Raw genomic sequence first — 24,529 nt, 5'->3', positions numbered from 1 at the left:
GCCATCTTCCATTCCTAAAGGTTCGCTTTGAACCATATTTTTAAAAAAATCACTTTATACTAAGTAATTTATTTCCACGGTTGATTTTTAAATCTACGTATGATCGTTTGTCTTATTCAAAATCTTAATGCAAATATGGAAAATTATAAACCATGTGTAAAATTTTTTTAAATAATAAATCAAATCACGATAAAATAATTAATAATTGAATATTTTTAAAATAATACATCAATATTAAATAGTGTCACATAGAAAAATACGAAAAGAGACTGTTAGCTTATACAACTCTCTTTTATAGCCATGTTTAGTCTCTCCTCCGAGGGCACGTACAAAGTTGTTTATTAGTTGACTCTCTCAATTGTCACGAAAGCAAATTTGATGACACGGAAGAAAGAGAGAAGGAGAGAGAAAAGTTGTTGTCATACATGGCAACGGTTTAGAGTCGACTCTTAGCATTTATTAAAGAAAATTTTCTTGCATGAGGGTGTATAAAAAGGAAATTAGCGTAATAAAAAATATTATATTGTATTAATGAAGAAATCATACTTTAACTCTACCTTTGTTTGACTCTACCTTTGTATGTCTATTATAAAATATATTCTTGTTGCTGACGTGGTTTGAGATAAAGCTCACAGTAGGCTTTATCATTGAACATGCCCTAACAAAGATATCGACATGCATATAGCAGGGGAGTTAACAATATGCTGGAGCTGATATACTTAAGGTTATAGATGTGCATATTGATGAACAGGTTGTTTGAGATGGCGCATACCTCAGCATAGAAAAAATACCAAACTAAGTGAAAATATTTGTTTAAGGATGATTCAAAATAAAACATTGGTAGTAAAAAATGGCCTAAATATATTTCAATTCATTTTTTTTAAATGATAGATGATCTAATATGCAGTTAATTAACGCCGCATATACTATTCGATATAAATAAAACATTATTAATTTTGAAAACACATTTCAGATAAGTGAACAAACAACCTATTATGTACAAGGGTTTGTCTGTCTGTGTTTATTGAAATACGAGGTGAAACGATTACATAGACACACTATATATCACTCTAAACCCGTCGTTGTCAGATACGATCAATGATTAGCCGGTGAGGGATTTACCTAACGATGCATGCAGGGCGCGTGGAACTATTTTAATTGGAAACGGCAAGTACGGCCAGATCTGGTAATTGGAAATGGACGCTGCACCAAACCACCTTGGCGTTGGCGAGAATGGCGACAAACTGATATGATTTCAGGGTGCTGTACTTACAGATTCTGTGTGTCGCTTGTGATGTCTCGATCGCTACTGTTTCTGGCCGGGCAGCTGTCCAAAATTATCAGATAAAAACAAATAAAGGATGGGCGATCCAGCAGGCGATTTAGTAGGTGTGTCGGCGGAGGCGGCGGCGAACTCATCGTCGCCGACGAGAGGAGCTCTCATGGAGGTTTTCTCGGCGGAGTCCATGCACTATCCTTGCGGGAGACCTTCTCCAGAACTAAGTAGGCTACTAAGGTCTCCAAAGTCCACGAGCTACGGTGTTGGGCTATGCGCTGGAAAGGCCATCAATGTCAACTCAGGTAGATCGAAGCGGGCTAGTGATAATGGATCAAAACCATGTCGGTTTTTCATGGAGGAGCTATTCCCCAGCAAAGTCCAACACAACCCGAGAGGCGGTTGGTTTTGTGTTAAAAAGGGGAAGCCGATAGTCTTTAACTTGATTAGCATCCATCTTTTTGGCAAGAGAGTTATAAAAGCCGTCTTCAGAAACTTAAACTTTTTAACATGCCCCGTAAGGGGATTGTCGAGAATACTAGCATTATATCAGCTTTGATAACATCTCAGCACACCTTATAGAATCTTCCTGTAAACCCATTAGGCCCCAAGGCCTTATCAAGAGACAAGTCTTTAACAATACTCTACACTTACTATTCTGAGAAAGGTTCCTCCAGAAACTACAGATCATGTTGTGAAATCCCCAACTTGGTGAAATCAACCGTGAAATTCCTCTGACAATCTGTCCCTAGGAGGTTCTCATAAAAATCGAATATTGTCTCTTCTTTATCGTCATGCGAAGTAAGGATTTGATCACCAACCACTGGCTTGGCTATAAAATTCTTTTTCTTCTTAAATCTTGCATGCTAGTGGAAGGAGATATTTTCATCCCCTTCGCGAACATACAGGACCCTCGATAGCTGCCTTGCAATTGTTTGCTCCAGCGAGGCCAAACCAAGACAATGAAGTTTGAGTTTTTTCGAAAGCCATTCCTCCTATTCAGACAGGGTTGCAGATCCCTTGCAATTTCTAGCCTGTGGAGTATTTCTTTTGCCATGTCAAGTTGAAGTTTGACGTTCCCCACTTTTTTCTACTCCACTTTTGCAGCCCTTTGTTGAGGCAAAGCAATTTAAGATAAAATTGCTCCACGGGGCAAACCGAGTCTAAATGAGTTCCCCAACTTTCTTCAACAAGAGTCTTGAAACCATCTAAGTTAGGCCCAAAACTTTCAAAAAAAAAACCTCCTTTTTCCATGCACTTTAACCTTTAACCCAGCAGTGAGGGGGCAGTGGTCCGAGACCACATAAGCCAAACTTTGCAAGAGACACTCAAGGAAGATGTCCTCCCAATCCGAAAAGCAGAATACTCGATCAAGACAGAATAGAGTTGGTGACAAACCCTCATTGGATCGGGTGTATTTACGCCCCAAAAGAGGGATCTCTTTCAGATCCAAGTCATCTAATAGGTATCGGAACCTTCCCATCATTGCTCGGTTCAGGTTGTTGTTATATTATCAGCTGCTTCATAAAACAGGTTGAAATCACCTATAACAGTCCACGGTCTATTACAAAGAGCACGAATATCTCTTAGCTCTTGCAAAAAAAAAAAATTCCCATCATCTTCCTGAGGGCCAGACTGGTCTTGGGACATTTAGTTAATGATTGAAATATGGCATACAATGCATAAGTTTCATTTTGGTTCATAGGCAATACATTCAACAGACAAGCTAAATTGGCAATGTGCACATAGTTTCATATAGATAGAACACACTCTCTTAATTAATTTATTATCATGTCATCAAAAATATTGTAATCAATTTATCATTATATCATCAAAAATATTGATATGGTACTCTTAAACGAGAATAAAACTCCCGTTTCTAATGGTCTAAGAGTAGTCTTTTTTTAGACGTACTTACAGTGTACTTGCTGGCTCTATCATGGGTGTACTCGTTCTATACTTCAATACTAATGCATCTTAGGGGGTGTTAGGGGGTGTTTAGATAGGGCTAAAATTTTTTAGTCCATACCAAATCGGATGTTTGGATACTAATTTGAAGTATGAAATATAGACTAATAAAAAACTAATTTCATAAATGAGAGCTAATCCGCGGGACGAATTTTTAAGCCTAATTAATCCATAATTAACAAATATTTACTGTAGTATTACATAGGCTAATTATGGATTAATTAAGCTCAATAGATTCTATCTCACGAATTAGTCCAAGGTTATGAAATGAGTTTTGTAATTAATCTATGTTTAATACTTCAAATTAGTGTCTAAACATCCGATGTAACAGGGACTTAAAAACAAGTTCCTATTTTCCAAACACTGCCTTGTTTTCCAAACACTGCCTTACTTTGGCTGCTCAGCTGAGGCAACGTCGTGTGTTCGTTCTATACTTAGGGGTTGTTTAGATGGGGCTAAATTTTTTAGCCCCATGTCACATCGGATGTTTAGACACTAATTTAAAGTGTTTTCATAAATGAGTGGTAATCCACGAGATGAATTTTTTAAGCCTAATTAATCCATAATTAGAGCATGTTTACTGTAGCATCACGTAGGCTAATCATGGATTATTAGGTTCAAAAGATTCGTCTCGCGAATTAGTCAAAGATTATGAAAGAGTTTTATTAATAATCACGTTTACTATTTATAATAAGCGTCCAAACATTCGATGGGACAAGGGACTAAAAATAAGTCTCTTGTCCCAAACACCACCTTAAATACAAATAAAGGACTTTAGATTCTGAGAAGCAGCTGTTTGACAGCCAACTTTTGAGAATCTAGAAAAGCTCCTAAACCTAGCTAGTTCATTTTACAGAATCTGTAACTACAGATTCTCAGAAACTATGGATCTGTTTGGGAGAGCTTTAGATTCTAAGAAACAGCTGGTTGGTAGCCAGCTTGTGAGAATCTGAAAAAGCTCCTAAACCCGGAAAGCTCCTAAACCCGGCTTCTACAGATTCTGGATTCTTAGTTCATTTTCCGGAATCTGTAAATATAGATTCTCAGAAGCTATGGACCGTTTGGGGCAGCTTCTGACAGAAGCAGCTTCTGGAAAAAGCTGCAGCTGAAAAACTCCCCCAAACAGGCCCTATGAACCATTTGAAGTAGCTTCTAGCAAAAACGGCTTTTGAAAAAAGCTGCAACTAAGAGAAACTCCCGAACAGGCTCGAAATGTATTATGATTTGGCTGCTCAGCCGCTGCAATGTGTTCATGACGTTCATGTACTAGACATTGTTTGCCGGAATTAGAGATGATTAAACATTTTGTTACCAAGAAGACGCGTGAACTAAAAACGGAATTAAGCATTGCAAGCAGTTGTTTATTCCATATCTCAACAATATTGTATTTCACGTATAGCATTTGCCTGATTTTGTACGAAGAATAATCTTCATGGTGGAAGTAAAACCGAGCTACAAGTTGTAACTATATATATGATCCATCACGTATATGGAGGCATTTCAACAGCCATACAAAATTCTATACGTATCAAGTTACTGGATAATCTTGTGGTCTTTGTATCTAAGCAAAGTATGAAGATGAAGACGATGTATCGCGGAGGACCTGCATCCATTCAAAAGAAAAAAGAAAAGGATCAAATGTGTGAGAGGACGTAAACTTGTGTTGCACTTGCAATCACAAAGGACGGGTGATTGGGAAGGTTTTGAGTTGAGCTTGCCTCCAATTCGTCTTCCGTGAAGGCCTCCTTCTGGATGCTCCATGTGTCAGCGTGCGTCCGCTTGAATTCGGCGACGGCTTTTGTGACCGTTGATTTCACGGGAGAGGGCTCACGAATAAAGCGGGCCAGTAGAGTTACATGACTAGGAAGCCAGCTGCAAAAGGCCACAAACTCCCGTTAAAAATAAAGGAAACAGTGGAGAAGGCAACTGAGATGTGATTGGAAGAAAAATCTAATTACATGATCCTTTTTTAGATGAAGAGGAGGAAGGATTGAAGTCGCAAAGGTACCTTGGCATGTCGTATGGAACAGAGAGCACTGAAGCCGTCAAAGCAAGAACCGCACCATGGATAGTTGCAACAGAGTGGCCTGACTTTGCACCTCTGCAACAAGCAGCAGATATAAACATACTAGTATCTTTACAACAATTCAGTGATACGAATAAGACTGCAGGGAGTAATGCAGGGAATCAGCAAGAAGTTAACCTTTGCCGTGCACGAAGGATACGCTGAGCTTGTGCATATGATCGATCACGGAAGTCCTTAGAGAGATCTTTATCTATGCCCTTCATTAAGCTTGCAAGGACACCAGCGGCATGTTCCCTAACCTGGAAATGCAGCAACAAAATTCATACATTGACAACATAAGTCTTCACTAACAGCATCTTTAACCAGAACAGTATTGCTTTCATACGATATGCAAAGTTAACGACTAGAAAGTAGAAATCTGAGAATTGTTTTAGAAGGAACATTACAAGTAAAAATGTATTCATCAGGTACATGCAAAATAAGCATATTTACTTGCCTCAACTTGACTATCCACAAGTAACTTCTCAATTGTTTGCCAAATATGTGATTTCTCTGAGCCTGAAAGAATGAATGTATGCCTGCAACAAAGGTAATGCAATTATTTTCCATTAGCTATAAGGTCACTAAGTCTCACAGAGCCACATGACTTAACAAAAAGAAATACTACAGATCTGCAATACATGAACAAAAAAGTGTTTCAACATCTACTGCCCTTGAAACTTGTAGCAGTGGTTCAAATAGAGGTCATAAAAAATGCCGTGGTGGTTCAGATATAGGTCAGCGAAGTCAGAAGTTAAGTAATTTAGTCATGGAACTGGTGCAAGTAATTCAAGTGAGGTGATTATGTTGTTTTTCTAGTTGATGCAGCATGGACAAAGCCCCATTTCTCAGCTACTAGGTGCATTTTGATATACACATACCATACGAGATGAACCTAAATCCAAGGGACAAGATGGATATCCTAGGGCAACCTTAGTGGAAAAATAAACTGCCAAATATGCGATAGTGCTAAATGAGCAAGGGTCCTTCACAATGTCTTTCTCAACCACCAATGGTTCTACCAAACGGAGTTGATGATGTAGCTGGCAAGCTGCCCTGGGCCCAAGTGCCATGAAAAGCAGTTGAGGCAGTGGAGAAGTGTTAGACAATGGACCTTGCATCTCTATGGGTCAATGAGCCAGATTGGGTTACAGGCAAGTAGGCATAAAACACCCTACACTACGAGAAAGATATAAATATGCATATATATATCTAATAGAAAGAAGCACTGGGCTGTGATTTTGCTTGAGCGTACATCAATGCATTTCTAGTTCATTGCCTGCAGAACTTCATGTAAGGAATGCATTGTCGCAATCTGTGATATCACTGCTCTATAACTGCCCCTCCCTCCTTTCCCTTCCTAAGGATACTAAAACCTGAAATTTGATTATATATCATGCATTTAGATCAAAAAATGAAGAATTACCCTTCTGTACCAATCTCCCTGTTTAAGCAGAATATGGCATTGTGCAGGTTTGTGGCATTTGGCTAGCTGAGGCCTGAGGGTTGCTTTGCTTAGTGAACTGGACAGAAAGGTGGGTGAAGGAGCATCGGATGAGAAGGTGATATGGGGATCTTGTAATAAATGGATTTTCAACCAATAGGGCAGTCATATGTTGGTCAGTTGGTCATTCAGTTCTTAGTTTCAAATCAGTACCATGCTAGACAACAACCACAAAGATGTGGCGTTTAAGGATTTGCCACTCTAAGATGTGGCGTTTAACAACTTGTCGCCCTATGTGTCCATGACATGTGAGTCCTAGGTCCACATGCCAGACACATAAGTGCCAAATTGTTAAACGCCGCTGCTGGAGATGTGGCAAAAACTTAAAATGTCCCCAGAGAAAAATATATGTATGACATCTGTAGAAATGCCCTGCAATTGGTAAGATTCAATCAAGCTGCATCTTCCTTTTCCAGCACAGAACTAGGGAAGAACAAAATACCTATTACGAACTAACAGTAACCGTAATAATTGATATGCTAGCAAATCAAGAGATGTAAAATTCAACCTGTATGTAAATGTCCTGAGATATGACAACAATGCAGATCTGGTGCGCCAATTTGGATCATTGGCTGAAGAAAGAATAGTCATGATAGCAGTTTCGAGAAAAGGCCGCCTTAAAATTCGCCACTTCAGCAACTCAAAAGCTGACTTCGCAAGCAATGACAAATCTTTATTTGATGTTTCCTGCAGATTCATGATTGTTCCAACAAAGTGTTCAACTCACTATTATTAATCTACAAAAGTCAATAAAGTCGGACAAAGATCCAAACAAAGATGATCACCCAAAAAATCTCAAACATTTATGTCTTCTAGATAGACAAAATCCTCAACTTAAAGTACCAACCAGCAAAGATCAACTTCAGTTTATCACTGAAGTATGGGTAAAAAAAAAAATCAGACCAGTAAATACAAAAAACCACAGCTTGGAAGAAATTCCATGTCTGTTAAGCCTTCGACAAAAAAAGGAAATCAGCAAGAAATGATTATGTCACCATGCAAAAATAACAGATGTATACCTGCAATGAGAGAACAGGGTAGATAAGTCCAATAATAACATCCAGTAGAACAGATGATCTCCCCGACTTTAACGATGCAATTATGAAGTGAAAAATCTGTTAAAGAAGCAAAAGCCAGATAAGTTCGATATGAAGCAAATGAATTGTGATTTTCAACTCGGTGAAAAGCATAAAATAAGCACCGTTTCCATTCTTTTAGCATCAGCCTCCTCTTTCTTGTCCAAGCCATTTTCAGTAGCTGAATCTGGTGTTGTCTCCAGTTGCTTAGAAATATTGTTTTGTATACTGACAGATAATTCAGTAGCTCCATCTGTTAACCGTTTTGACCAGTTTTCATTCCCTGTTTGTTCAACCATGCTTACATCCCCAGAAACATCTGGAGAATTTCCGTGTCCAAATAACCTAGATAATCGCATATTTGAGCATGCAATACACATGGTCACACCAATTGCTTCTCTTACCTGAACACAAAATGGAAGGTGAATGAAGCTTTAGCTCAGTTAAATCCTCCAAGGCAATTCCTTTTTTTGGTGAAAATCAGGGGGGCATATTGTACTGGCAAATTGTCAAAATATAAACTAGTTCGCAAGATAAACTCAGAATATTTTACTGGATACATGATGTGAATTGCATTTTGATAAATTTAAACAGTAGGCTGATTCTAGTTAAACTCAGATGCATCATTAGTTCATTACATGCAAACATTGTGCCTGCTGCAATTCCAGAAATAGCTAAAGAACTTCTAAAGTGTATTATACCATAATAGTGCACAAATGGTGCAGAAACATGTTTTAGAATAGGTAGATGGTGCAATATTGTGATGTTCAGCAGATATGTCATGCTTCTTTGCAAGCTCTAAATGACAACATAACCTTTTCCTAATACTAATCAAATTACAGACTAGTGAGACAAGGAAAACAAGGAGAACTGGACTTTCAGTGTTATGGACGTTGATTCATGAATAGGTTATGGGGATAAAGGGTAGATCACTCTTGTCAATAGCAAGCTTGATCACTCTTGTCAATAGCAAGCCTGATCACTAGGAGATGCTAAACCTAACTATGTTTTTCTTTATTGCTTACTTATAACTAAATACAATGGTCGCTTACTATCCACGTGAGCAGTACCTAGCGTGTTGAGAATGCCTCTGCTTTCCTAATAAAGCATACTTTAATTCCTAACAAGTATCGCAAGTCTGCAAGTTCTTATATTCCAAGTCTAAGATCCAGCACCTACCTGGGACTATAACACATTTAACTGAGTAGCTGACCCTAAATTCTAGTGAAGGGGGTTGCACATTACAACAATATCAAAAGAACAGATATTTTTTCCATAAAAGAAAGGGAAATGGTTGTTCGAGTAAAACCGAAACATAAACTAAAAATATTATGAAATTGAAAGTAATGTGCTATGATCAAGTGAATCAATCCTACCTGGGCAGACGGATGGCTCATGTTGGCAAGCAGTTCATCGAGAATTTTAACATGGTACTGGTCCTCTGCTGGAGACATTTTTGGTGCAGAAATTTCAATTAAAGCAACAGACAGAAAAGAGTATCTCTTGGCAAGTACACTGGTTGCCACGGATTGAGGAACTGGAGTGCATAAGCAATCTAATAACTTATGTCTGAGAACAGGAGCACGACTTCCAGATTTTTCTTTCCCAGTAACAGCATATCGAATGCAAGCTGCCCACTCTGGAACTGATTCCACAGATGGTGAAAGCATAATTTTCTGCAACTGAAGTATCAACCAGTTGTTCCCAGACTCCAAATTCCCACTCACATCAGAGTGAAGCATTCCTGCCATTGCTTCAGCTGCCACACATTGCCTTGATCTTTCTTTTGAACTGAGAAACTCTTCCAATGCATTCTGAAGTGATGATATTACAGGCATTCCACATTGCTGTATTAGCCTTTTAAATATCCTAGCAAAGCTGGAATAAAATGTGCCACCACCCACTAAAGAAATCCAACTTGGTGTGCGTGGCCACGACGCAGAGAAATCAAAATAGAAGTATGTAATTGCTTTATCAGAACCGCTTTGAAAAGATGAAGCACCATAGCTTGCTCTCGATGAACTGTCATTGTCAGAAATAATATGGACATGAGATAGACTGTTTAGTGTTTCACTCATAAATCCATCCTCCTGAATTATATTATTCAAAATTTCTCCTGTGGACAAAGTGCTTCCTTCTTCAGGGTGATTTAATGATTGTTGTGAATCTTGCATTGATGCTTTATCAGGTGATCCTTGTAATAGTGTATTCAGGGCAGAAATTGCAAGCATCCTCGAGTGAGGGAGTTGACTCTTCAAGTTCCTTAAGAAATGACCTACACAAAAATAGTTGTTCCAAGTGATAGAAGTGAGGAAAGAAGAAGCGAAGTTCATTTTTCATGAACATAAAGACAAAATATATCATATCAACAATAACAATAAAACACCAAAGAGAGTGAGCTATCCATACCAGCTGTTTTTGCCAAGAATTGTGAATATACATCAGATTCACTTCTTGATGCCAGAATTAGCAACAGAAGAACTCTGTTGGCCATCAAATTGTATCTGAGAGTACAAAAACTCGAAGCTTCAGTACAGAAGTACTTTTTTCCCTTTGTGGGGTAGTATAGAAGTATGATGATAGCTGAAACATAGTTAACTGTACTCTTGACAATAGTTATCATTGAATTTGAACGCTTGTTAGAAACAATGTGAACAAGTAGCATTTGTCTTTGTAGAAGTGGTACATATGGATTACTACCAAGAATAAAACAGCACAAAGGCAGCTTCATCAGAGCCTTTTCTTTTCTCATAAAGTTTATTTGCGCTAGAGTTCCAGAAAAGTCAGAAATTCTTTCCAGTTCCACCAGAACAAATTTACCCCCCCCCCCCTTTCCTTGTTTAGAATATCTGACGACACAATCATATTCTCCCCAAGCAAGTGTGCAACTTTCATTATTATCCCAACAAAGCAGCTTTGACAATTTACCTAATGACAGGTACACAATTTCTGCCAGCACATGAATTATCTTGTTCAAATGATGCACTTTCAGTTAAAATATCACGGTTGGTACATCAGCACCAGGAGTTGGTGTCTGCCATCACAACATTAGCTTATGCCATGTGCATGCATATTTTCCCAAAAAAGAAGAACATGCAGTGTAACCCTAATCATTTTTTTTCCTCCAACCCCTTGCTTATCAATTTTTTTTTCATCTCTCACATCTTACCTCCCTCGACTATGTAAGTTGGATCCAACCTCTCCAATGCCCATGCGATATAACTCTAGCTCTGGCTCAACTCCCTGCGACTGACCAGAGTATAACCAAACCACCTATGTCCACAGCCACTGGACCTCCCATAGGCACATCCAATTTCTCATGTTACTGCTTTCACTCACACCTAAGTTCACAATATGCAGGGTAATGGATAGAGTGAGGAGGGGTATGACTGTAAGAGGTGACAAATGATGGTAACATACTCAAGCTTTGGTCATTGCTGAAATGGAAACAAGGATGAGAGAAAGAGAGAGATCAAGAGTGCGAGAGGTTTACACAAAATGAAAAACTAAGCCAAAATGGCATGCCAATCAATGCCACGTGGTGGTCCAAAACCCAACACTTAAACAGGAATATAACACTTAAACAGGAATATAAGACGAACTCAAGACACAAATTCTTGACTTGCTACATCCATGGTACAATTAATTCTTAAAATATATTGATGTGGCCGAGGTTAACTTTTCATCTGGAGGGGAAACTGTTAATGTAGTCAACACTTCTTTCAGCATGCATGTATATTAAAATATAATGCGGAAGGCATTCGCACAAAATAGATTTGCCATACAAAAATGAAATTAAATCTAGTCTACATATTGATAAATAAAAAATATAGTCCTTCTGAAATGAAATACTGAAGAGTGGAAACAATAAAGCTATTTGTACATTGAATTCTGTCCTTTTTTGTGTTTGCATGTGTATAACTTTATGTTTCTTTTTTTTTTTGTAAAATGATGGGTCCATTTATCTCAATGCAGTGAAATTGTCTCAGAATTTATCATGAACATTTCCACCATGATTCAGGGTGGATGCATCTAAAATCACATATTTTTGTTTCTATATGTGTTCTAATAAATTATTTACGCATTCAATAATTTGCACATACTATATGCTTGCCATTGTTAATGTTATTGTTAATACTACCAGAAATATTCTGACCAAAGTAATTTGAGGACTAATTAATGTAATGAAAGAATGATGGTGTTGTGTTTTGTAAAGCCTGTTTGGTAAGGTACAGAGTTTGTCGGAAAAAGAAAATCAACAGCAAAAGGTAATATATCTATCAGAATTCAGAAGACATTAATTTTACCCCAAAGGGTCATATGTCACAGCAATGTAACAAATTTGGCTGGGTTATATTAATTGCTCACCGCCAATGCAGACTATTACTCTCAAAGCCCAGCGCATTTATATGAGAAACTAAACTGAGAAATCCTGGCTTGTCTGTTTCATGTTCTGTATTCTTGAAAAAACTTCTTGATATCCCAGAGAAACGTATGTTATACTTCACAAAGAGCTATAAACAATATATACAGAATATTAGAAGCAAAATATATTTTATGAATGTGTTCATGTTCTGTTATTGGATTGTACCTCAGTAATAGCTTTCTGACACTTCAGCGATTCATGATGAGAGCTACAAAGAAAAAGGATCGCAATACATATCAAGCAGGAATATTACTTCAATAAACATATTGCAAGTTTCTCCTCTATATGTAATACAAATTATTTTTATTCTTTTAAGCATAATGTACATTGAAACAGACTGAACTACTAGTAGCTCCATATAATTAGAAATAACAGGACGAACATAGAGTAGTGCGTACTACCTCTCCAAGATGCCCATGATAAATGAAGAGAGCGAACCTGAGTCCTATATGGAATAGTGATGTTAGCATTGTGAACAGTAGTTTAATAACTTAACTACCTTTGGTATTTATGAATAAGTTGACACTAAATTGCATAGATTGTGAAAAAGGCATACAGTTGTCAAATGTCTTAAAACAGTCTGAGATCCAAGAATATTGCAAGAACCAAGCACCATATGTTCAGAGGCTTTTGAATCTCGCAATTTAGCAGTCAATGTGAGGACACAGTTAGAAATTAGAGAAGGCCAACGCTTCAGCAATTTTGTTAGGGATCTTCCAGCATACCTGGATCAAAAAATGCAGGAAATGGAAACATCAGAACAAAGTGAACAGGTTATATCTAGCACAACCACATAATCCATCCATCAAAACTTAATTTATAAAATAAGGTTACAAAAATTATTTGATAAAAACAACACTTATACCAGACAATGAACTACAAATAGAATAATTTCCATTTGTTTTGTAGTATTCATATTAAAAAGATGCATAGACAAAATAAAATTCTTCTCAGGATGTAGGATTAAAATAATGCAGAAAAATGGAAATGTCAGAATAAAGTAAAGTGATATATATATACTAGTAAGAGCATTACCACATAATTCATCAACCAAAACTGAGTGAGGTTACAATGATCAAACCTTCCTTTATGCAATTAGGTTAAAACTAATTACCTGCCTTACTAGACATAGAATAAGATTCATTTGGTTTTTAGCATTCACATTACAAAAATGCCTAGATTAAAATAAAAGTCTGCTCAGGATATATAAAAGCCAGTAAAATGTCCCCTTTAGAAAATATATGGAGTTGTTTGTATAGTTTTGAGCGAAACACAGCCAGTTTCATTGATTTATTGAGTCCATACGTATGTTGATGGTAATATTCCAATGAAATGAATAATAAAGCTTAGACACAAGTGAAACTATATCAGCATATATAAATACATATGCAAACTTTAAAGAGGGGGAAAGAGCACTTACGAGCGAACAGTTTCATAGTTGTGTAGTGAGAGATCTAGGAGATCATTCATCAAATTAACCATGAGGCTAGATGGAGATACATCAGCATTTGTACGGTATCTATGGTATGATGATTGTGAACATCTCCACGTATTATGCAAGTGTGTTTTATCAACAAGAGCCCATCTAGGCCTATTGGAGACAAAGAAAATGTATTTCAAGCAAAATCCACACACTAAAATCAGACTGCACAAAATAGGACAAATACCTCTTTTTGCCTTGAGAATGAAATGGAATAATAAAGTTGCATGGAGGCTCAATTATGGAAGCAGATTCTAACTTCCAAGCTTGAAGATGGCTCGACCATTCGTCATATTCCAGGCTACCTACAGCAGTAGACTAATATATAAATAGGCAAATGTACTACTCCCCAGCATGACCCTTTGAGCATAGTTAACATACCATAGTTTACTAAAGCATCAATTATGCGTACAACAAGTGCTAGGAGTATACTATCATCAGTTCTTTCTTTCAACAAGTACCTATTAGAAGAAATGCAAATGATGAGACCAAATAAGCTAAAATTGATTAACCAAAAAAATTTGGGTGTACAAGGAAGAAATGTTCACCTGCAAGCTTCATGTATGAGTTCAGCAGCCTTTTCACGCATTTCTGAGTTGCCAACAGTGCTACCAGTAGATCCTGCAATGAAAAATATGGGCTCCACAACCTTGGATCTCCCATCTTTATATGATGGTCGCATTTCAGGTAAGCAAGACATTACACCCTGCAATGCAGAATGAATGCGTAATAGGGTTACTTTTAGGTGCTCCTTCTCTTCTCCTGTTAAAAAGAAAACAATACACCAAATATGAAGTAAACATCCAACAAAATAAATGCTTAAATAGGTGAACAACTAAGCATCAACACTATTGTAATCAGCTTGCAATCAACACACATTATCATAGACTTAAAAATGCATGCCATTTTCTTAATAACATGAAATTCATTTCCACCACTACTTGAGCACATTGGAGCAAAAGAACATGCTCGGTTAAAACTAGAATAGTTACCTGCTTCAGAATGATATTTTGTTTGACAGATAGTCAAAAGATCTTCCAATGCTGATTGGAAATGAAATTCTAACAATTCATTTGCAAAAGATAGTTCTTCTTGACTGGGATCATGCCACTTTGGAGTAAAATTTAACATTTCAACTTCCCTGTCCTGATGAGCTTTCGAACAGCCCCATGGTTCAATAATATTAGCAATGGGCTGACAAGAAAAGGGCCTACAAAATAAGCAAACTTCTTAAAATGGGTAAAAGCAGTTTTTCTTAGGGCATAAACAATGGCATGATGTCAACGTCTAGGAGGGGGTGCCACTTAGGATTGAAGTGGAGGCAAGAGAAAGCAGATGGAGAAGGATGTCATCTATTGATCAGCAAATGGTCGAATAGATAGCATAATATCATCTATTCAATTATATAACATAATACTATTAACCACTAATTAGACAAACCTATGTACAGGTTTTTTGTACATGATCTAAATGTATGACATGTAAAATTTATACAGGTAGCAGTTGTCTAACCATTGCTCATGCCCTTAAAATGGGTAATTTTTCAAAGTTAAATTGAAGAAAAAGAAAAGTACTCATATTGTAAACATACTTGTACTGATCTATTGGATAATATGAGACAAGGCTTCCTAGCAGAGAGCGAAGGAGGTGATCACCAGCTCCATTTACCTAGTTATTCAAAATCAAAAATTCATCATTTCACAGTGTAATACACACACATATATATACAGGGAAAGTATGAAAAGATGAAGGAAATACAAACCTTCCACGAAGGGGCCTGGAATGATGATATTATTATACTTTTTAATTCTTGTCTATAGTTGAGTAAAGCAGGGCCAGCATAACTCATGGATATAGCCAAAACCCGCAGGTAGTAGTCTAATGCTGTTTCCAGAGCAGGAGAAAGCATGGCCTGCATTTTCAGCAACACAAATGGTATGTAATACATGTACCAATTCAAGATGTCAATATTCTATGTTGTGAACAAACCTTAGTAGCTATTTTGCTAGGAACTTCTCTTCCAACATAGCCAGTTGTTGGTGTACCCTCAAAGGAGGACATGATAGTCATCAAGATAGGTTTTACAAGGTAGAGTGAAGCCTCCTCAGGATATGAATGAACACAGGCAGAACAAAGAAGTCCAACCTCTGAAGTAGCACCAGGAAGGATATTTTCATTAACGAACTTGGCAATTTTCTTCAGGGACTGCCAGTTGGAAAACATGAGGAAACATGTGCATGACAGGAAATTAAATTCATATGTTAAGGACAGCAAAGTGGATGCAATACCTGATTAAATAAAGGTGTTGATAACTTTCCCAGAAGAATTTCTAGCATGCAAAAATAGTATGGGCTGTCCTCAACGAGAAAAGTTCCTGACATGATTGAGCTTTGGTAACCCTCATTACTGCAATATCCAGATGAAACTAGATGTCATTTGCCATGTTATGAAAGATATCAGTGGTAACAATAAGTACAGTACAGGATTTAGTTTTGCAGCTTACATGGGACTACTTGATTCCAAATTTTGAAGGACAGAAAACAGCCGACAAAAGAACTCATCTAGCCAATCTGACAGAGAGGTTGTTTGGAGGAAGGCAGGCACGTCATCACTGAAACCAACTGTGGCTAGCTATAAAAACCAAAGGATTCTTAGCATATATACGACTAGCAGTGCATGAAAAAGGTGAGAAAGGTAAGCACACTTACATTTGAAAATATGGAACCAATTAGCTGCATAGTAGCTATAGTTTTAGGAGGATCATTAGCATCCATGCCAAGTAAAGCATTTGAAAGAGAAGTAACAATGAGGTCATTGAATGTATCAGCAGTGGTACTATCATCAGATTGAGACGAACATAGAGAACTTAGAAGAAGTGCACGTCCAGAAAATGCAACAGATGTGACAGCATTCTTTAACTGATGGGTAGCTGTAGTCTGTTAGAATAAATAAAAACAGTTAGTTTGCATTTCCAGTAAAAGATATGAACTTGAAAAGAGGGTACAAATTATGGGACTCTCATGGACGGCAGCAAAACCCATATGGAAGAGATGTGAAATATACAGCATAAAGAACTTACTGTCTCTAAGGCTAGCTGAAAATTTGTCGCAACAAATGGAAGCACAAGAGATGGTTCAACATAAGATAGGATTGAGGTTGCAATAGACACCGTTTCAGCAAGAGAATCATCTTTGCTGTACTGACCACGATCCAGTAATTTCAGGACTACTTTGACAAAAGCACATCTTTCTTCTTTGCCCAAACAATTGTGTTTGTCATCCATTGCTTCACTGTAGTACAAATATAACATCAGATGGTGCAATCAATAAAAACATCTTGTAAGTTGCACATGCAAATCAAATATTTCTTACAATTGTTCATGTTGAAGGCGCCTTTCAAAGTAAATAACAAGATATCGTAGGAAACGCTCCAATGGGTAGGTCCACCGACCCCCATTTGATGGATGATAGAACCTAGAAATTTAAACAAATCTAGTTAAAATTAAAAAAGAAGGCCAATGCAGTAATCACAAAAGGGTCCAAAGGTCAGAAGACACACTGTTCTAGAAAATTTACGAGCTTCTCAAAATGCTCCAATGCCAAACTTTTAGGCTTCAAAAGGTATACCTGCAAAAAAATTATTTTTAGAAAAAGGTACAACTCCCTCACCGAATTAGTTTTCCTATATTTTAAGCCTCAACTGAAGGGCAAAATCCAGCCCACATGAAAACTTATATTCTTCAAAGCAAATATGTGTTTTGCACTAGTCGAACAGCGGAACAAGGTGAATTTTAAGTATCATAAAATTGCATCTCTATGTGTCCTTTGTACACAAAATTAAAGAAAACAGATTACAAATAACTTACAACGGACTTTGCAATTGCCTTGGAAGGAGTTCTAGTCTTACTGGAAAATAAAAATCTTGTATTCCTAGGCACGTCCAACGGAAAGGGGTATGACCCACTCCCACTTGATATAGGAACCTAACCACAGGCAAAGTAACAGTATCATAATAATTGCAAGAGTATTATATCAAGCAACTTTTGCATGGACCAAAATGCTTTTTATATAATGGTGCTTTTATGTCGGTTAAATAGCATAAGGCATGCTTCTCGACTGCACAGATGATCAAACTAAGCAGTCTGCAAACAAGATCAGGGATGTCTCATTGTCTATAATCCAGTTATCCAGAACAGAAGCACTCCAGCACTATAATTCCACTGCACTTTTTTAAAACCTTTGTCCACTTTCATGCAAGAAATCATGAAAAGTTTTGACAGTTTAGCAAGTTACACTTACAGGGTGCATGAAAATAATAAATGCTTCATTTTTTTCATCTTCTGAATGAAACAATGAGTAACCCATTGCAATATAATATAATTTACAGAGAGTTTGTATACAAGAGATGAAGGACAGTGGACAGAAGATTACAGAGAACTACTTTTTTAAAAAAATACAAGTATTCCAATAATCTTTATTTAGTTTTTTTTGTTTCAGCAAAACAGACCGCTTATCTCTAATATATTCGGCAATTAGTTCAACTTGCAGAAACTTGACTGATAGAAAATGCAGTTTTTCAGCAAATGTAAAACTTTAACCAGTTAGTATTGACAGCGTTTCAAACACTAGAGCTCGCTAGTACCATAGAATTGAATTGAGAGGGCAACATACCTCAAACATATTCAAGTACCTTGTAAACAATAAGGGTAGAAACTTTTCCCAGTCAACAGATATGGAACCTTTTATACAGCGTGCTATGATGGAAGCCCATTGAATATCCCAGAAGTTACAATTTGTGACAGAACCCCATATATCAAGACATTCAGCAATCCAATCACTACATAAAAAGGTACCGGAAGTTAGAAAAAAGAAACAATTAAGTTAAGATGTTCTAGCTATATAAGGAAAAGCTTGTATTTCACTTACGTCGTGTAATGATCCTGATTCCTTGAGTTTGCAGGAAGAAACAGCCTAAGAAATCCAATGCCTTCAAATGCTGAGTTATGCCATGGATTTTCCAGCAATAGCCTAATTTAGTACCATGTAAGGAAGTTCAATGTTGGCAGCATATTGTCAAGCACAAATTGCAAATTATCGTGCAAGGGGATGGCATTGGTAAATAAAACTTTTAGTTACAATGAATACTAAATGTTTTCCATTCGTAACATTTCCCACTCTCTGCTACTCCCATATGTACGATACTTGGATGGTTTCCTAGAAGCCTACCATAGTCACTTTCAAAAATCAATCACATGTTGTAGCTTTCCAAATTTTAACAACAATAACAGTGGAAGTAATGGTGTAAGAAATAGAGAGTCATGCAAACATTTACACCATACTCAGTTGATGTTTTGGACATTTCTTGTTGGGTGTGGCATGCCAAAAGAAAAGGAAACTTGTAGAAACCTGGCAAGGTTTAGTTGATTACAGTTTGACATTGTCGAGCTAAACACTATACTACAGGTTTATAGAGGTGGATAATAACACAGAGTAACAAAATATGAAATTAACAATGTAGAAAGAGGATAGGAGTGAGCTTGAAACAAGTAAAAGAAACCATGCAGAGTATGTCCAAGTCAGAAGCTGTCAAACCTGAATTCTGACCAAATCTCAGCAGCTGCACCTTCAGGAAACAAACTCCTAGATGCACGTACCAACGAGGTAACAGTCTCGAAGTGCTGCTGCCTTACTTTCCAGCCCTCAGGTCCCATGTTTCTGAAACAGACATGAAATTCACTCTGCTATTTTCATCATTCTTCATTACTTTAAAGTGTCTGATTAGAAATTTACCTCTTGAAATGAGTCCTCATCAATGTATCATACAGTGGCCTCCATTGCACGCCAAGAGAAATCCTCTTGGCATGCTTTTTCAAAAGCCTGATGAGCAGCCCTCCCCACTTAATCTGGTTGCATTCATTTTACCAAGAAAAAACATATCATCCAAAGTCAAACTGGTTGAAACCAGCCATATAGAAATCATAAATAACTAGCATTACCTGAATAACGAACTTGTTCTGTGATGCATGAAATATCTCCAACCCAAGCTCTACAAGAGCGTGTACATCCTCAGGATCAATATCACTCTTTGCTTTGATAAAACTAAATGCATAGAAAAACATACATCCATATTAATTGCATTTTTAAACCCAGAAACCAAACAAACAAACTCAGACAAGACATGAAACAAATTATTTGTATCAAGTGTTTTCAATTATATTGTTATCTATGTATCTTTCCTACAAAAAGAAATAGCATTACTCTAGTTAATAATGCAACCAGGATGTTGAAACTCACTCCACTTTATACCAAATGTATCGCATTGTAACAAACATATAAAAATTAAATTCACAAACAATGGAGACTATGCTAACACCCAGAGAGGCATCTGCGATACTTTGCAAAAGTTACAGAATTTAATGAATTCAAGGATTTATTTTTCAAAATACGCCTAATGCGGCTTCAAAGAATAAAAAGTGCCACTGAAAATGTTCACATTGTGACACTTTGGGTTCCATAACTCTCGTGACTGGAACCACAGATTTATTACGATCCATACAAAGATCAACCAGTGATCACATGACTCGAACCACAGCTTTATTGTGAACCATACAAAGAACAAGTGATCGACATTCTGTCACATGCACATAGTACCTAATGATTACATCTCCTTGCAGCTACCACCTCAGTGCCAGTGGAAAAGGTGGACAAGATGGATTACGACTAGAAATTTGGATCATGGAAACACACCAATAGTACAAATATTTTTCATTTTACTGAAAAATGTTATTTGGAGTGGCTTTTGTGGTAATTCAATAGTTTAAATGAAGTTTTTATACAAAAACCTGGGGAGTTGAGCAAATTGCATGCAACTATAGTAACTGTATACACCCTTCAAATCCCCAAATTGGATCAAAATAATCCAAGAAACATTAGTATTCAAAACCAAATGTTAAAATCCACAAATTATTTTATTTATAGACACAAACTCAAGAATAAGGAAAATGGGTCAGAATTGCAAATGAGAAAGCATTAATCATCAAAATCATTTTTAGAGACCCCCTCAGCATGATCCATAGCTCTAAAGCTCAGTCGAAGACCATGGTCACAATATCTAACCAGCACAGCAAGTTATAACTCGAGCAGTGTTTTATTGTAGAAAAAAACAGAGGGTTATGGACCTTGCTCCATTTTTAAATGACAACAAAACAGTGTCATCCAGTGATCCATAACAGATAACAGCGGATATTTGGAAAGGCCAGCGCCACCAACAGCTCTAGTCCTATCCCCGCCATCAGCCAGGCACAGGCTCTAAACCTCAAGAGCAACATTACTGTGCAACCCCAAATTCATGGTATAGCCTGGCGCTAGCACCACTCCGAAAAGTGCACCAGAAGCGCTAAGTAAACCTCAAAAGGATTGTACAGTGATTAATGAATACAGTTACAACAGTTTCTCACGCGATCACACACTGATCATGAGCCTAACTGCGTAGTTAGTCGTTGTTGACACAGCGGCAATCCGAATTCCGCGCCCCTTCTAGCTACCTCGTCGCCCCCAATCACGAAACACGAAAATCGCAAAACCACCCGAACCTAAACCATCGCCGCCGCCGCCGCCGCTGCAACCGAGAAACGCGAACAAAACACGAGGGAAGGGATGGGAGGGGAGGATCGGGAAAAGCATAAATTACAGGTCGAAGACGGAGATCCACTTGAGCGTGGCGTAGGCGGAGTCCGGGTCGTCGGGGCGCCACGACCCCCGCGCCTCCCTCACCGCCCCCGCGAACGCCGCCGGCTCCCGGCCAGCCCCGCCCGCCACCGCCGGCGGCAGCCACGCGTTGTAGAGGTGCATCCCCACACCCTCGCGATGGGGCGATGGATGGTGGTAGGTTCCTGGGGTTTAATGATCGGAGGGGGGGCGATCGATTGGGGGAGGAGGCGCGGGGGAGGAGTATTTATGGGTGGCCGGGTTCTTCTTTCTTCGCCTCCAAGACGAGAGCGAGGAGGAGAGGAGGGGAGACGGCGACGGCGACGGCGACGACCGGGAGGGAACCGGGAGGGAGGGAGTTGTTGGGTTCAGTTCTGGCTGCCGCCTCACTCTCTCTCTCTCTCTCTGCGTTGTGGCAGAGTGGGGTGGACTAGGAGAGGGAGAAGCCGCTGCTGCTGGTGTTTGCGATGACGCGGCAGGGGCTCTTTCCACGGCTGGGGGATGGGTATGGGGGCCCACGGGGATGTGTGCGCGGTCACGTGAACTCGGTGTACGGTGGACGATGCGTTCATTCGTTTTGTGTGCCGGGGAAATGGAGGTACTCCGTGAGAGAGCCGGCTATAATAACAGATATAAGCTGATTAAATACTTATACGAAGAGAAGAAGTAGCTATAATTTTATAGTAAGTTTAGACATAAGAACCAAAAAATTATGTAAGAGAGATATTTAGGTCTTGCATTAATGATAAAGAACCAACTATTATATGTGTGGGCTAAGAGAAGACTACAAAGACCCGTATAGCCAGCTTGTTGGCTATATTATTAGTCTTGCTCTTATGAATACTAGGGTTTCATTTACCGCCAAGAAACTGGTCCTGGATGGAGCGATAATAATCGTGATTATCATTGAAAAACGTCTGAATTCAAAACTCAAAATTTAGAAAAAATTGTCATGATTTTGGATGTCAAACCGCACGGTTTGACACGATTATCGCGTGGTTTGGTGTGATTATGGTGGCGATTTTGAAGACAACGATAATCATTGTTTTATGTGATTATTGCATGGTTTGCGACGATTTTGAATTCCTCCGTGTTGGGCCATATTAGGCCTCAGGAAAAGTGAGATTTTTCTTGTCTCACCTTTTAATCTTTTTTAATTGATTCATATCTTGTTTTTGAAAATTTTCTTCACCACTAAGTTTAGGATAAACATAATTATCACCATTATTTTTTTGGATTTTTACTATATTTTTTCAAAATTTTGAATTCGGTGATATTTGTGAAACCGTATCGCTAAAAACCGCTACCATATCTTGGTGATACGTGCAATTATCGCGATAATCGTGGTTTGGTGAACCCTGCGAATGTTTGGCGGCCTAAGAGTGAAAAGTCTAACATAAATTTTGGGGGGGTGATTTTTTTTTAAGATAATGAGAAACGTGGGTTTAGCTCCAAAAGAAACTATGAATCAAGAACGATAGTAGCTTTTCTATTCAACGATGGGTCAAAGGAGTATAGGAAGGGGTTTCTTGTTGTGACTAGCCAGCTTCTTTCTTCTTCTTTAAGATGAAGTGAAAGTTGGGACAGATACGTGTTATGTTGTGTTGATGCGTCAAACACTCAATGTATGTCACTTGATTAACAACATCAGTAAGTTATCTAAATTTGATATTTTTCATGATAAAAACAATGGTTTGCTGTAGTACCTACTAATTTCAAATATTTGAAAATGAATCGTCTCAATTCTTATATTGATAGAGAATTGTGACAATTCTAAGCTCCTAAGGAGTTGTTTCGTTGCCAACTACAACTCTGACACATCTAAGGTTATGTAAGTTTGATCAACTTTATATGATTATTTGGTTGCAACCATAGTTGTGGCAATATTATCTTTCGATAAATTATATCTCATGCATCAATGACTAAAAAAAAGTGTGCCAAGATAACCTTAGTGTCGATGATCTGGATCGACAGCAATACTACGGGGTGGCTAACAAGGCGCAAAAATTAATGGTAAGTTGTACAGGGGGTTATCCAGGTTCAGGCTTTCAGTATGCAAGATAACACCCTACTCCTACTTGGATATCGTATTCGATGGAAAGCAGATCAACAATGAGATAACCAATCTAAATATGATGTGCTCCTCAAGGGGAGCCTCTATCCCTTTTATACTAAGTGATAGAGTTACAGATAGAGACCTAATCTGATAAGATCAATACATACCCAGTTGTTAACACCAAATTTTGGTTAAATTTCTTTGTGAATTAGGATAAGGAAAGATGCAATTAGCCAATAGAAATTTTATCCGAAAGACTCTAAATTCAAGAAAGAATCGTGAAGACCAAGGCATGGCTGGTTAATTTTACCTATTAATTAGAGTCATTTTTTGTATTTTGCTTTTATCTCTAGAGTTAGAGTCTGATCGGGACTTGTTGTTTCCTTTTATCTATTACGAAACATGTATTGTATCCAATAGGGATTAGAGTTAGAGTTTGACCAGGACTAGTTTTTTCCTTTTATCTATTAGGAAATATGTGTCGTACCCGACATGGATCAGTATCCACCCATGGATATAAATACGTACATCCGGAGTCATTATAAATCATCTACATCTATATAATATAGATCAATTACTCTTGGAGCATCGCCACCCTCCTCACCGAGGTTTCATCACCAGCGAAACTTGGCACCTAACGAGGAGCTACGTCGTCTTGATCTTCAAAGCAGGGGTAAGTCATACGTTTCACCGGCCTTGACGATTGTATCAAGTAGATTAGAACTATCTTGGTTCAATCCGATCTTCTGATCCGCCTATACGGTTGCTATTTATCGTATCAGTTTTAGCTTAGATTACTTTCGTATCTTGAGTTGATCTGGTCGACCACTTTGGGTGATCTATGTTGGTTCGATATTTGCTATTTGACATATTCAATTTAATATTGTCTCGGTTCGGTCTGATCTATTGGATTGCATTTATCAAATAGTTTGTATGAGGTCGATGTATCTCACTCATTGTTTTATCGAAGTA

General features: G+C 37.9%; 1 protein-coding gene across 1 annotated transcript; it reads right to left on the bottom strand.

Moving 5' to 3' along the window:
* Positions 1-4,573: 4,573 nt before the first annotated feature.
* LOC102719777 (proteasome activator subunit 4) lies at positions 4,574-21,899 on the bottom strand. The gene is made up of 35 exons (XM_040525574.1): positions 21,485-21,899; positions 19,791-19,893; positions 19,585-19,697; positions 19,387-19,509; positions 18,721-18,822; positions 18,466-18,631; positions 17,661-17,777; positions 17,354-17,421; positions 17,167-17,268; positions 16,875-17,085; positions 16,504-16,731; positions 16,299-16,426; positions 16,084-16,201; positions 15,785-16,000; positions 15,558-15,707; positions 15,387-15,463; positions 14,788-15,005; positions 14,344-14,557; positions 14,177-14,256; positions 13,983-14,100; positions 13,736-13,906; positions 12,872-13,040; positions 12,717-12,760; positions 12,481-12,523; positions 12,258-12,403; positions 10,299-10,393; positions 9,266-10,164; positions 8,015-8,293; positions 7,833-7,928; positions 7,322-7,500; positions 5,767-5,848; positions 5,448-5,569; positions 5,253-5,345; positions 4,963-5,116; positions 4,574-4,847 (listed from the first exon to the last, which is right to left on the bottom strand). Exons 1-35 carry the CDS (start codon positions 21,643-21,645, stop codon positions 4,806-4,808), a joined length of 5,427 nt encoding a protein of 1,808 aa, XP_040381508.1. The 5' UTR covers positions 21,646-21,899; the 3' UTR covers positions 4,574-4,805.
* Positions 21,900-24,529: the final 2,630 nt, after the last annotated feature.

This window comes from Oryza brachyantha, chromosome 6, assembly GCF_000231095.2.
Source record: "Oryza brachyantha chromosome 6, ObraRS2, whole genome shotgun sequence".
In the NCBI taxonomy this organism is placed as follows: Eukaryota; Viridiplantae; Streptophyta; class Magnoliopsida; order Poales; family Poaceae; genus Oryza; species Oryza brachyantha.
The sequence above is the reverse complement of the archived record's forward strand: the minus strand, read 5'-3'. Positions and strand labels throughout refer to the sequence as shown.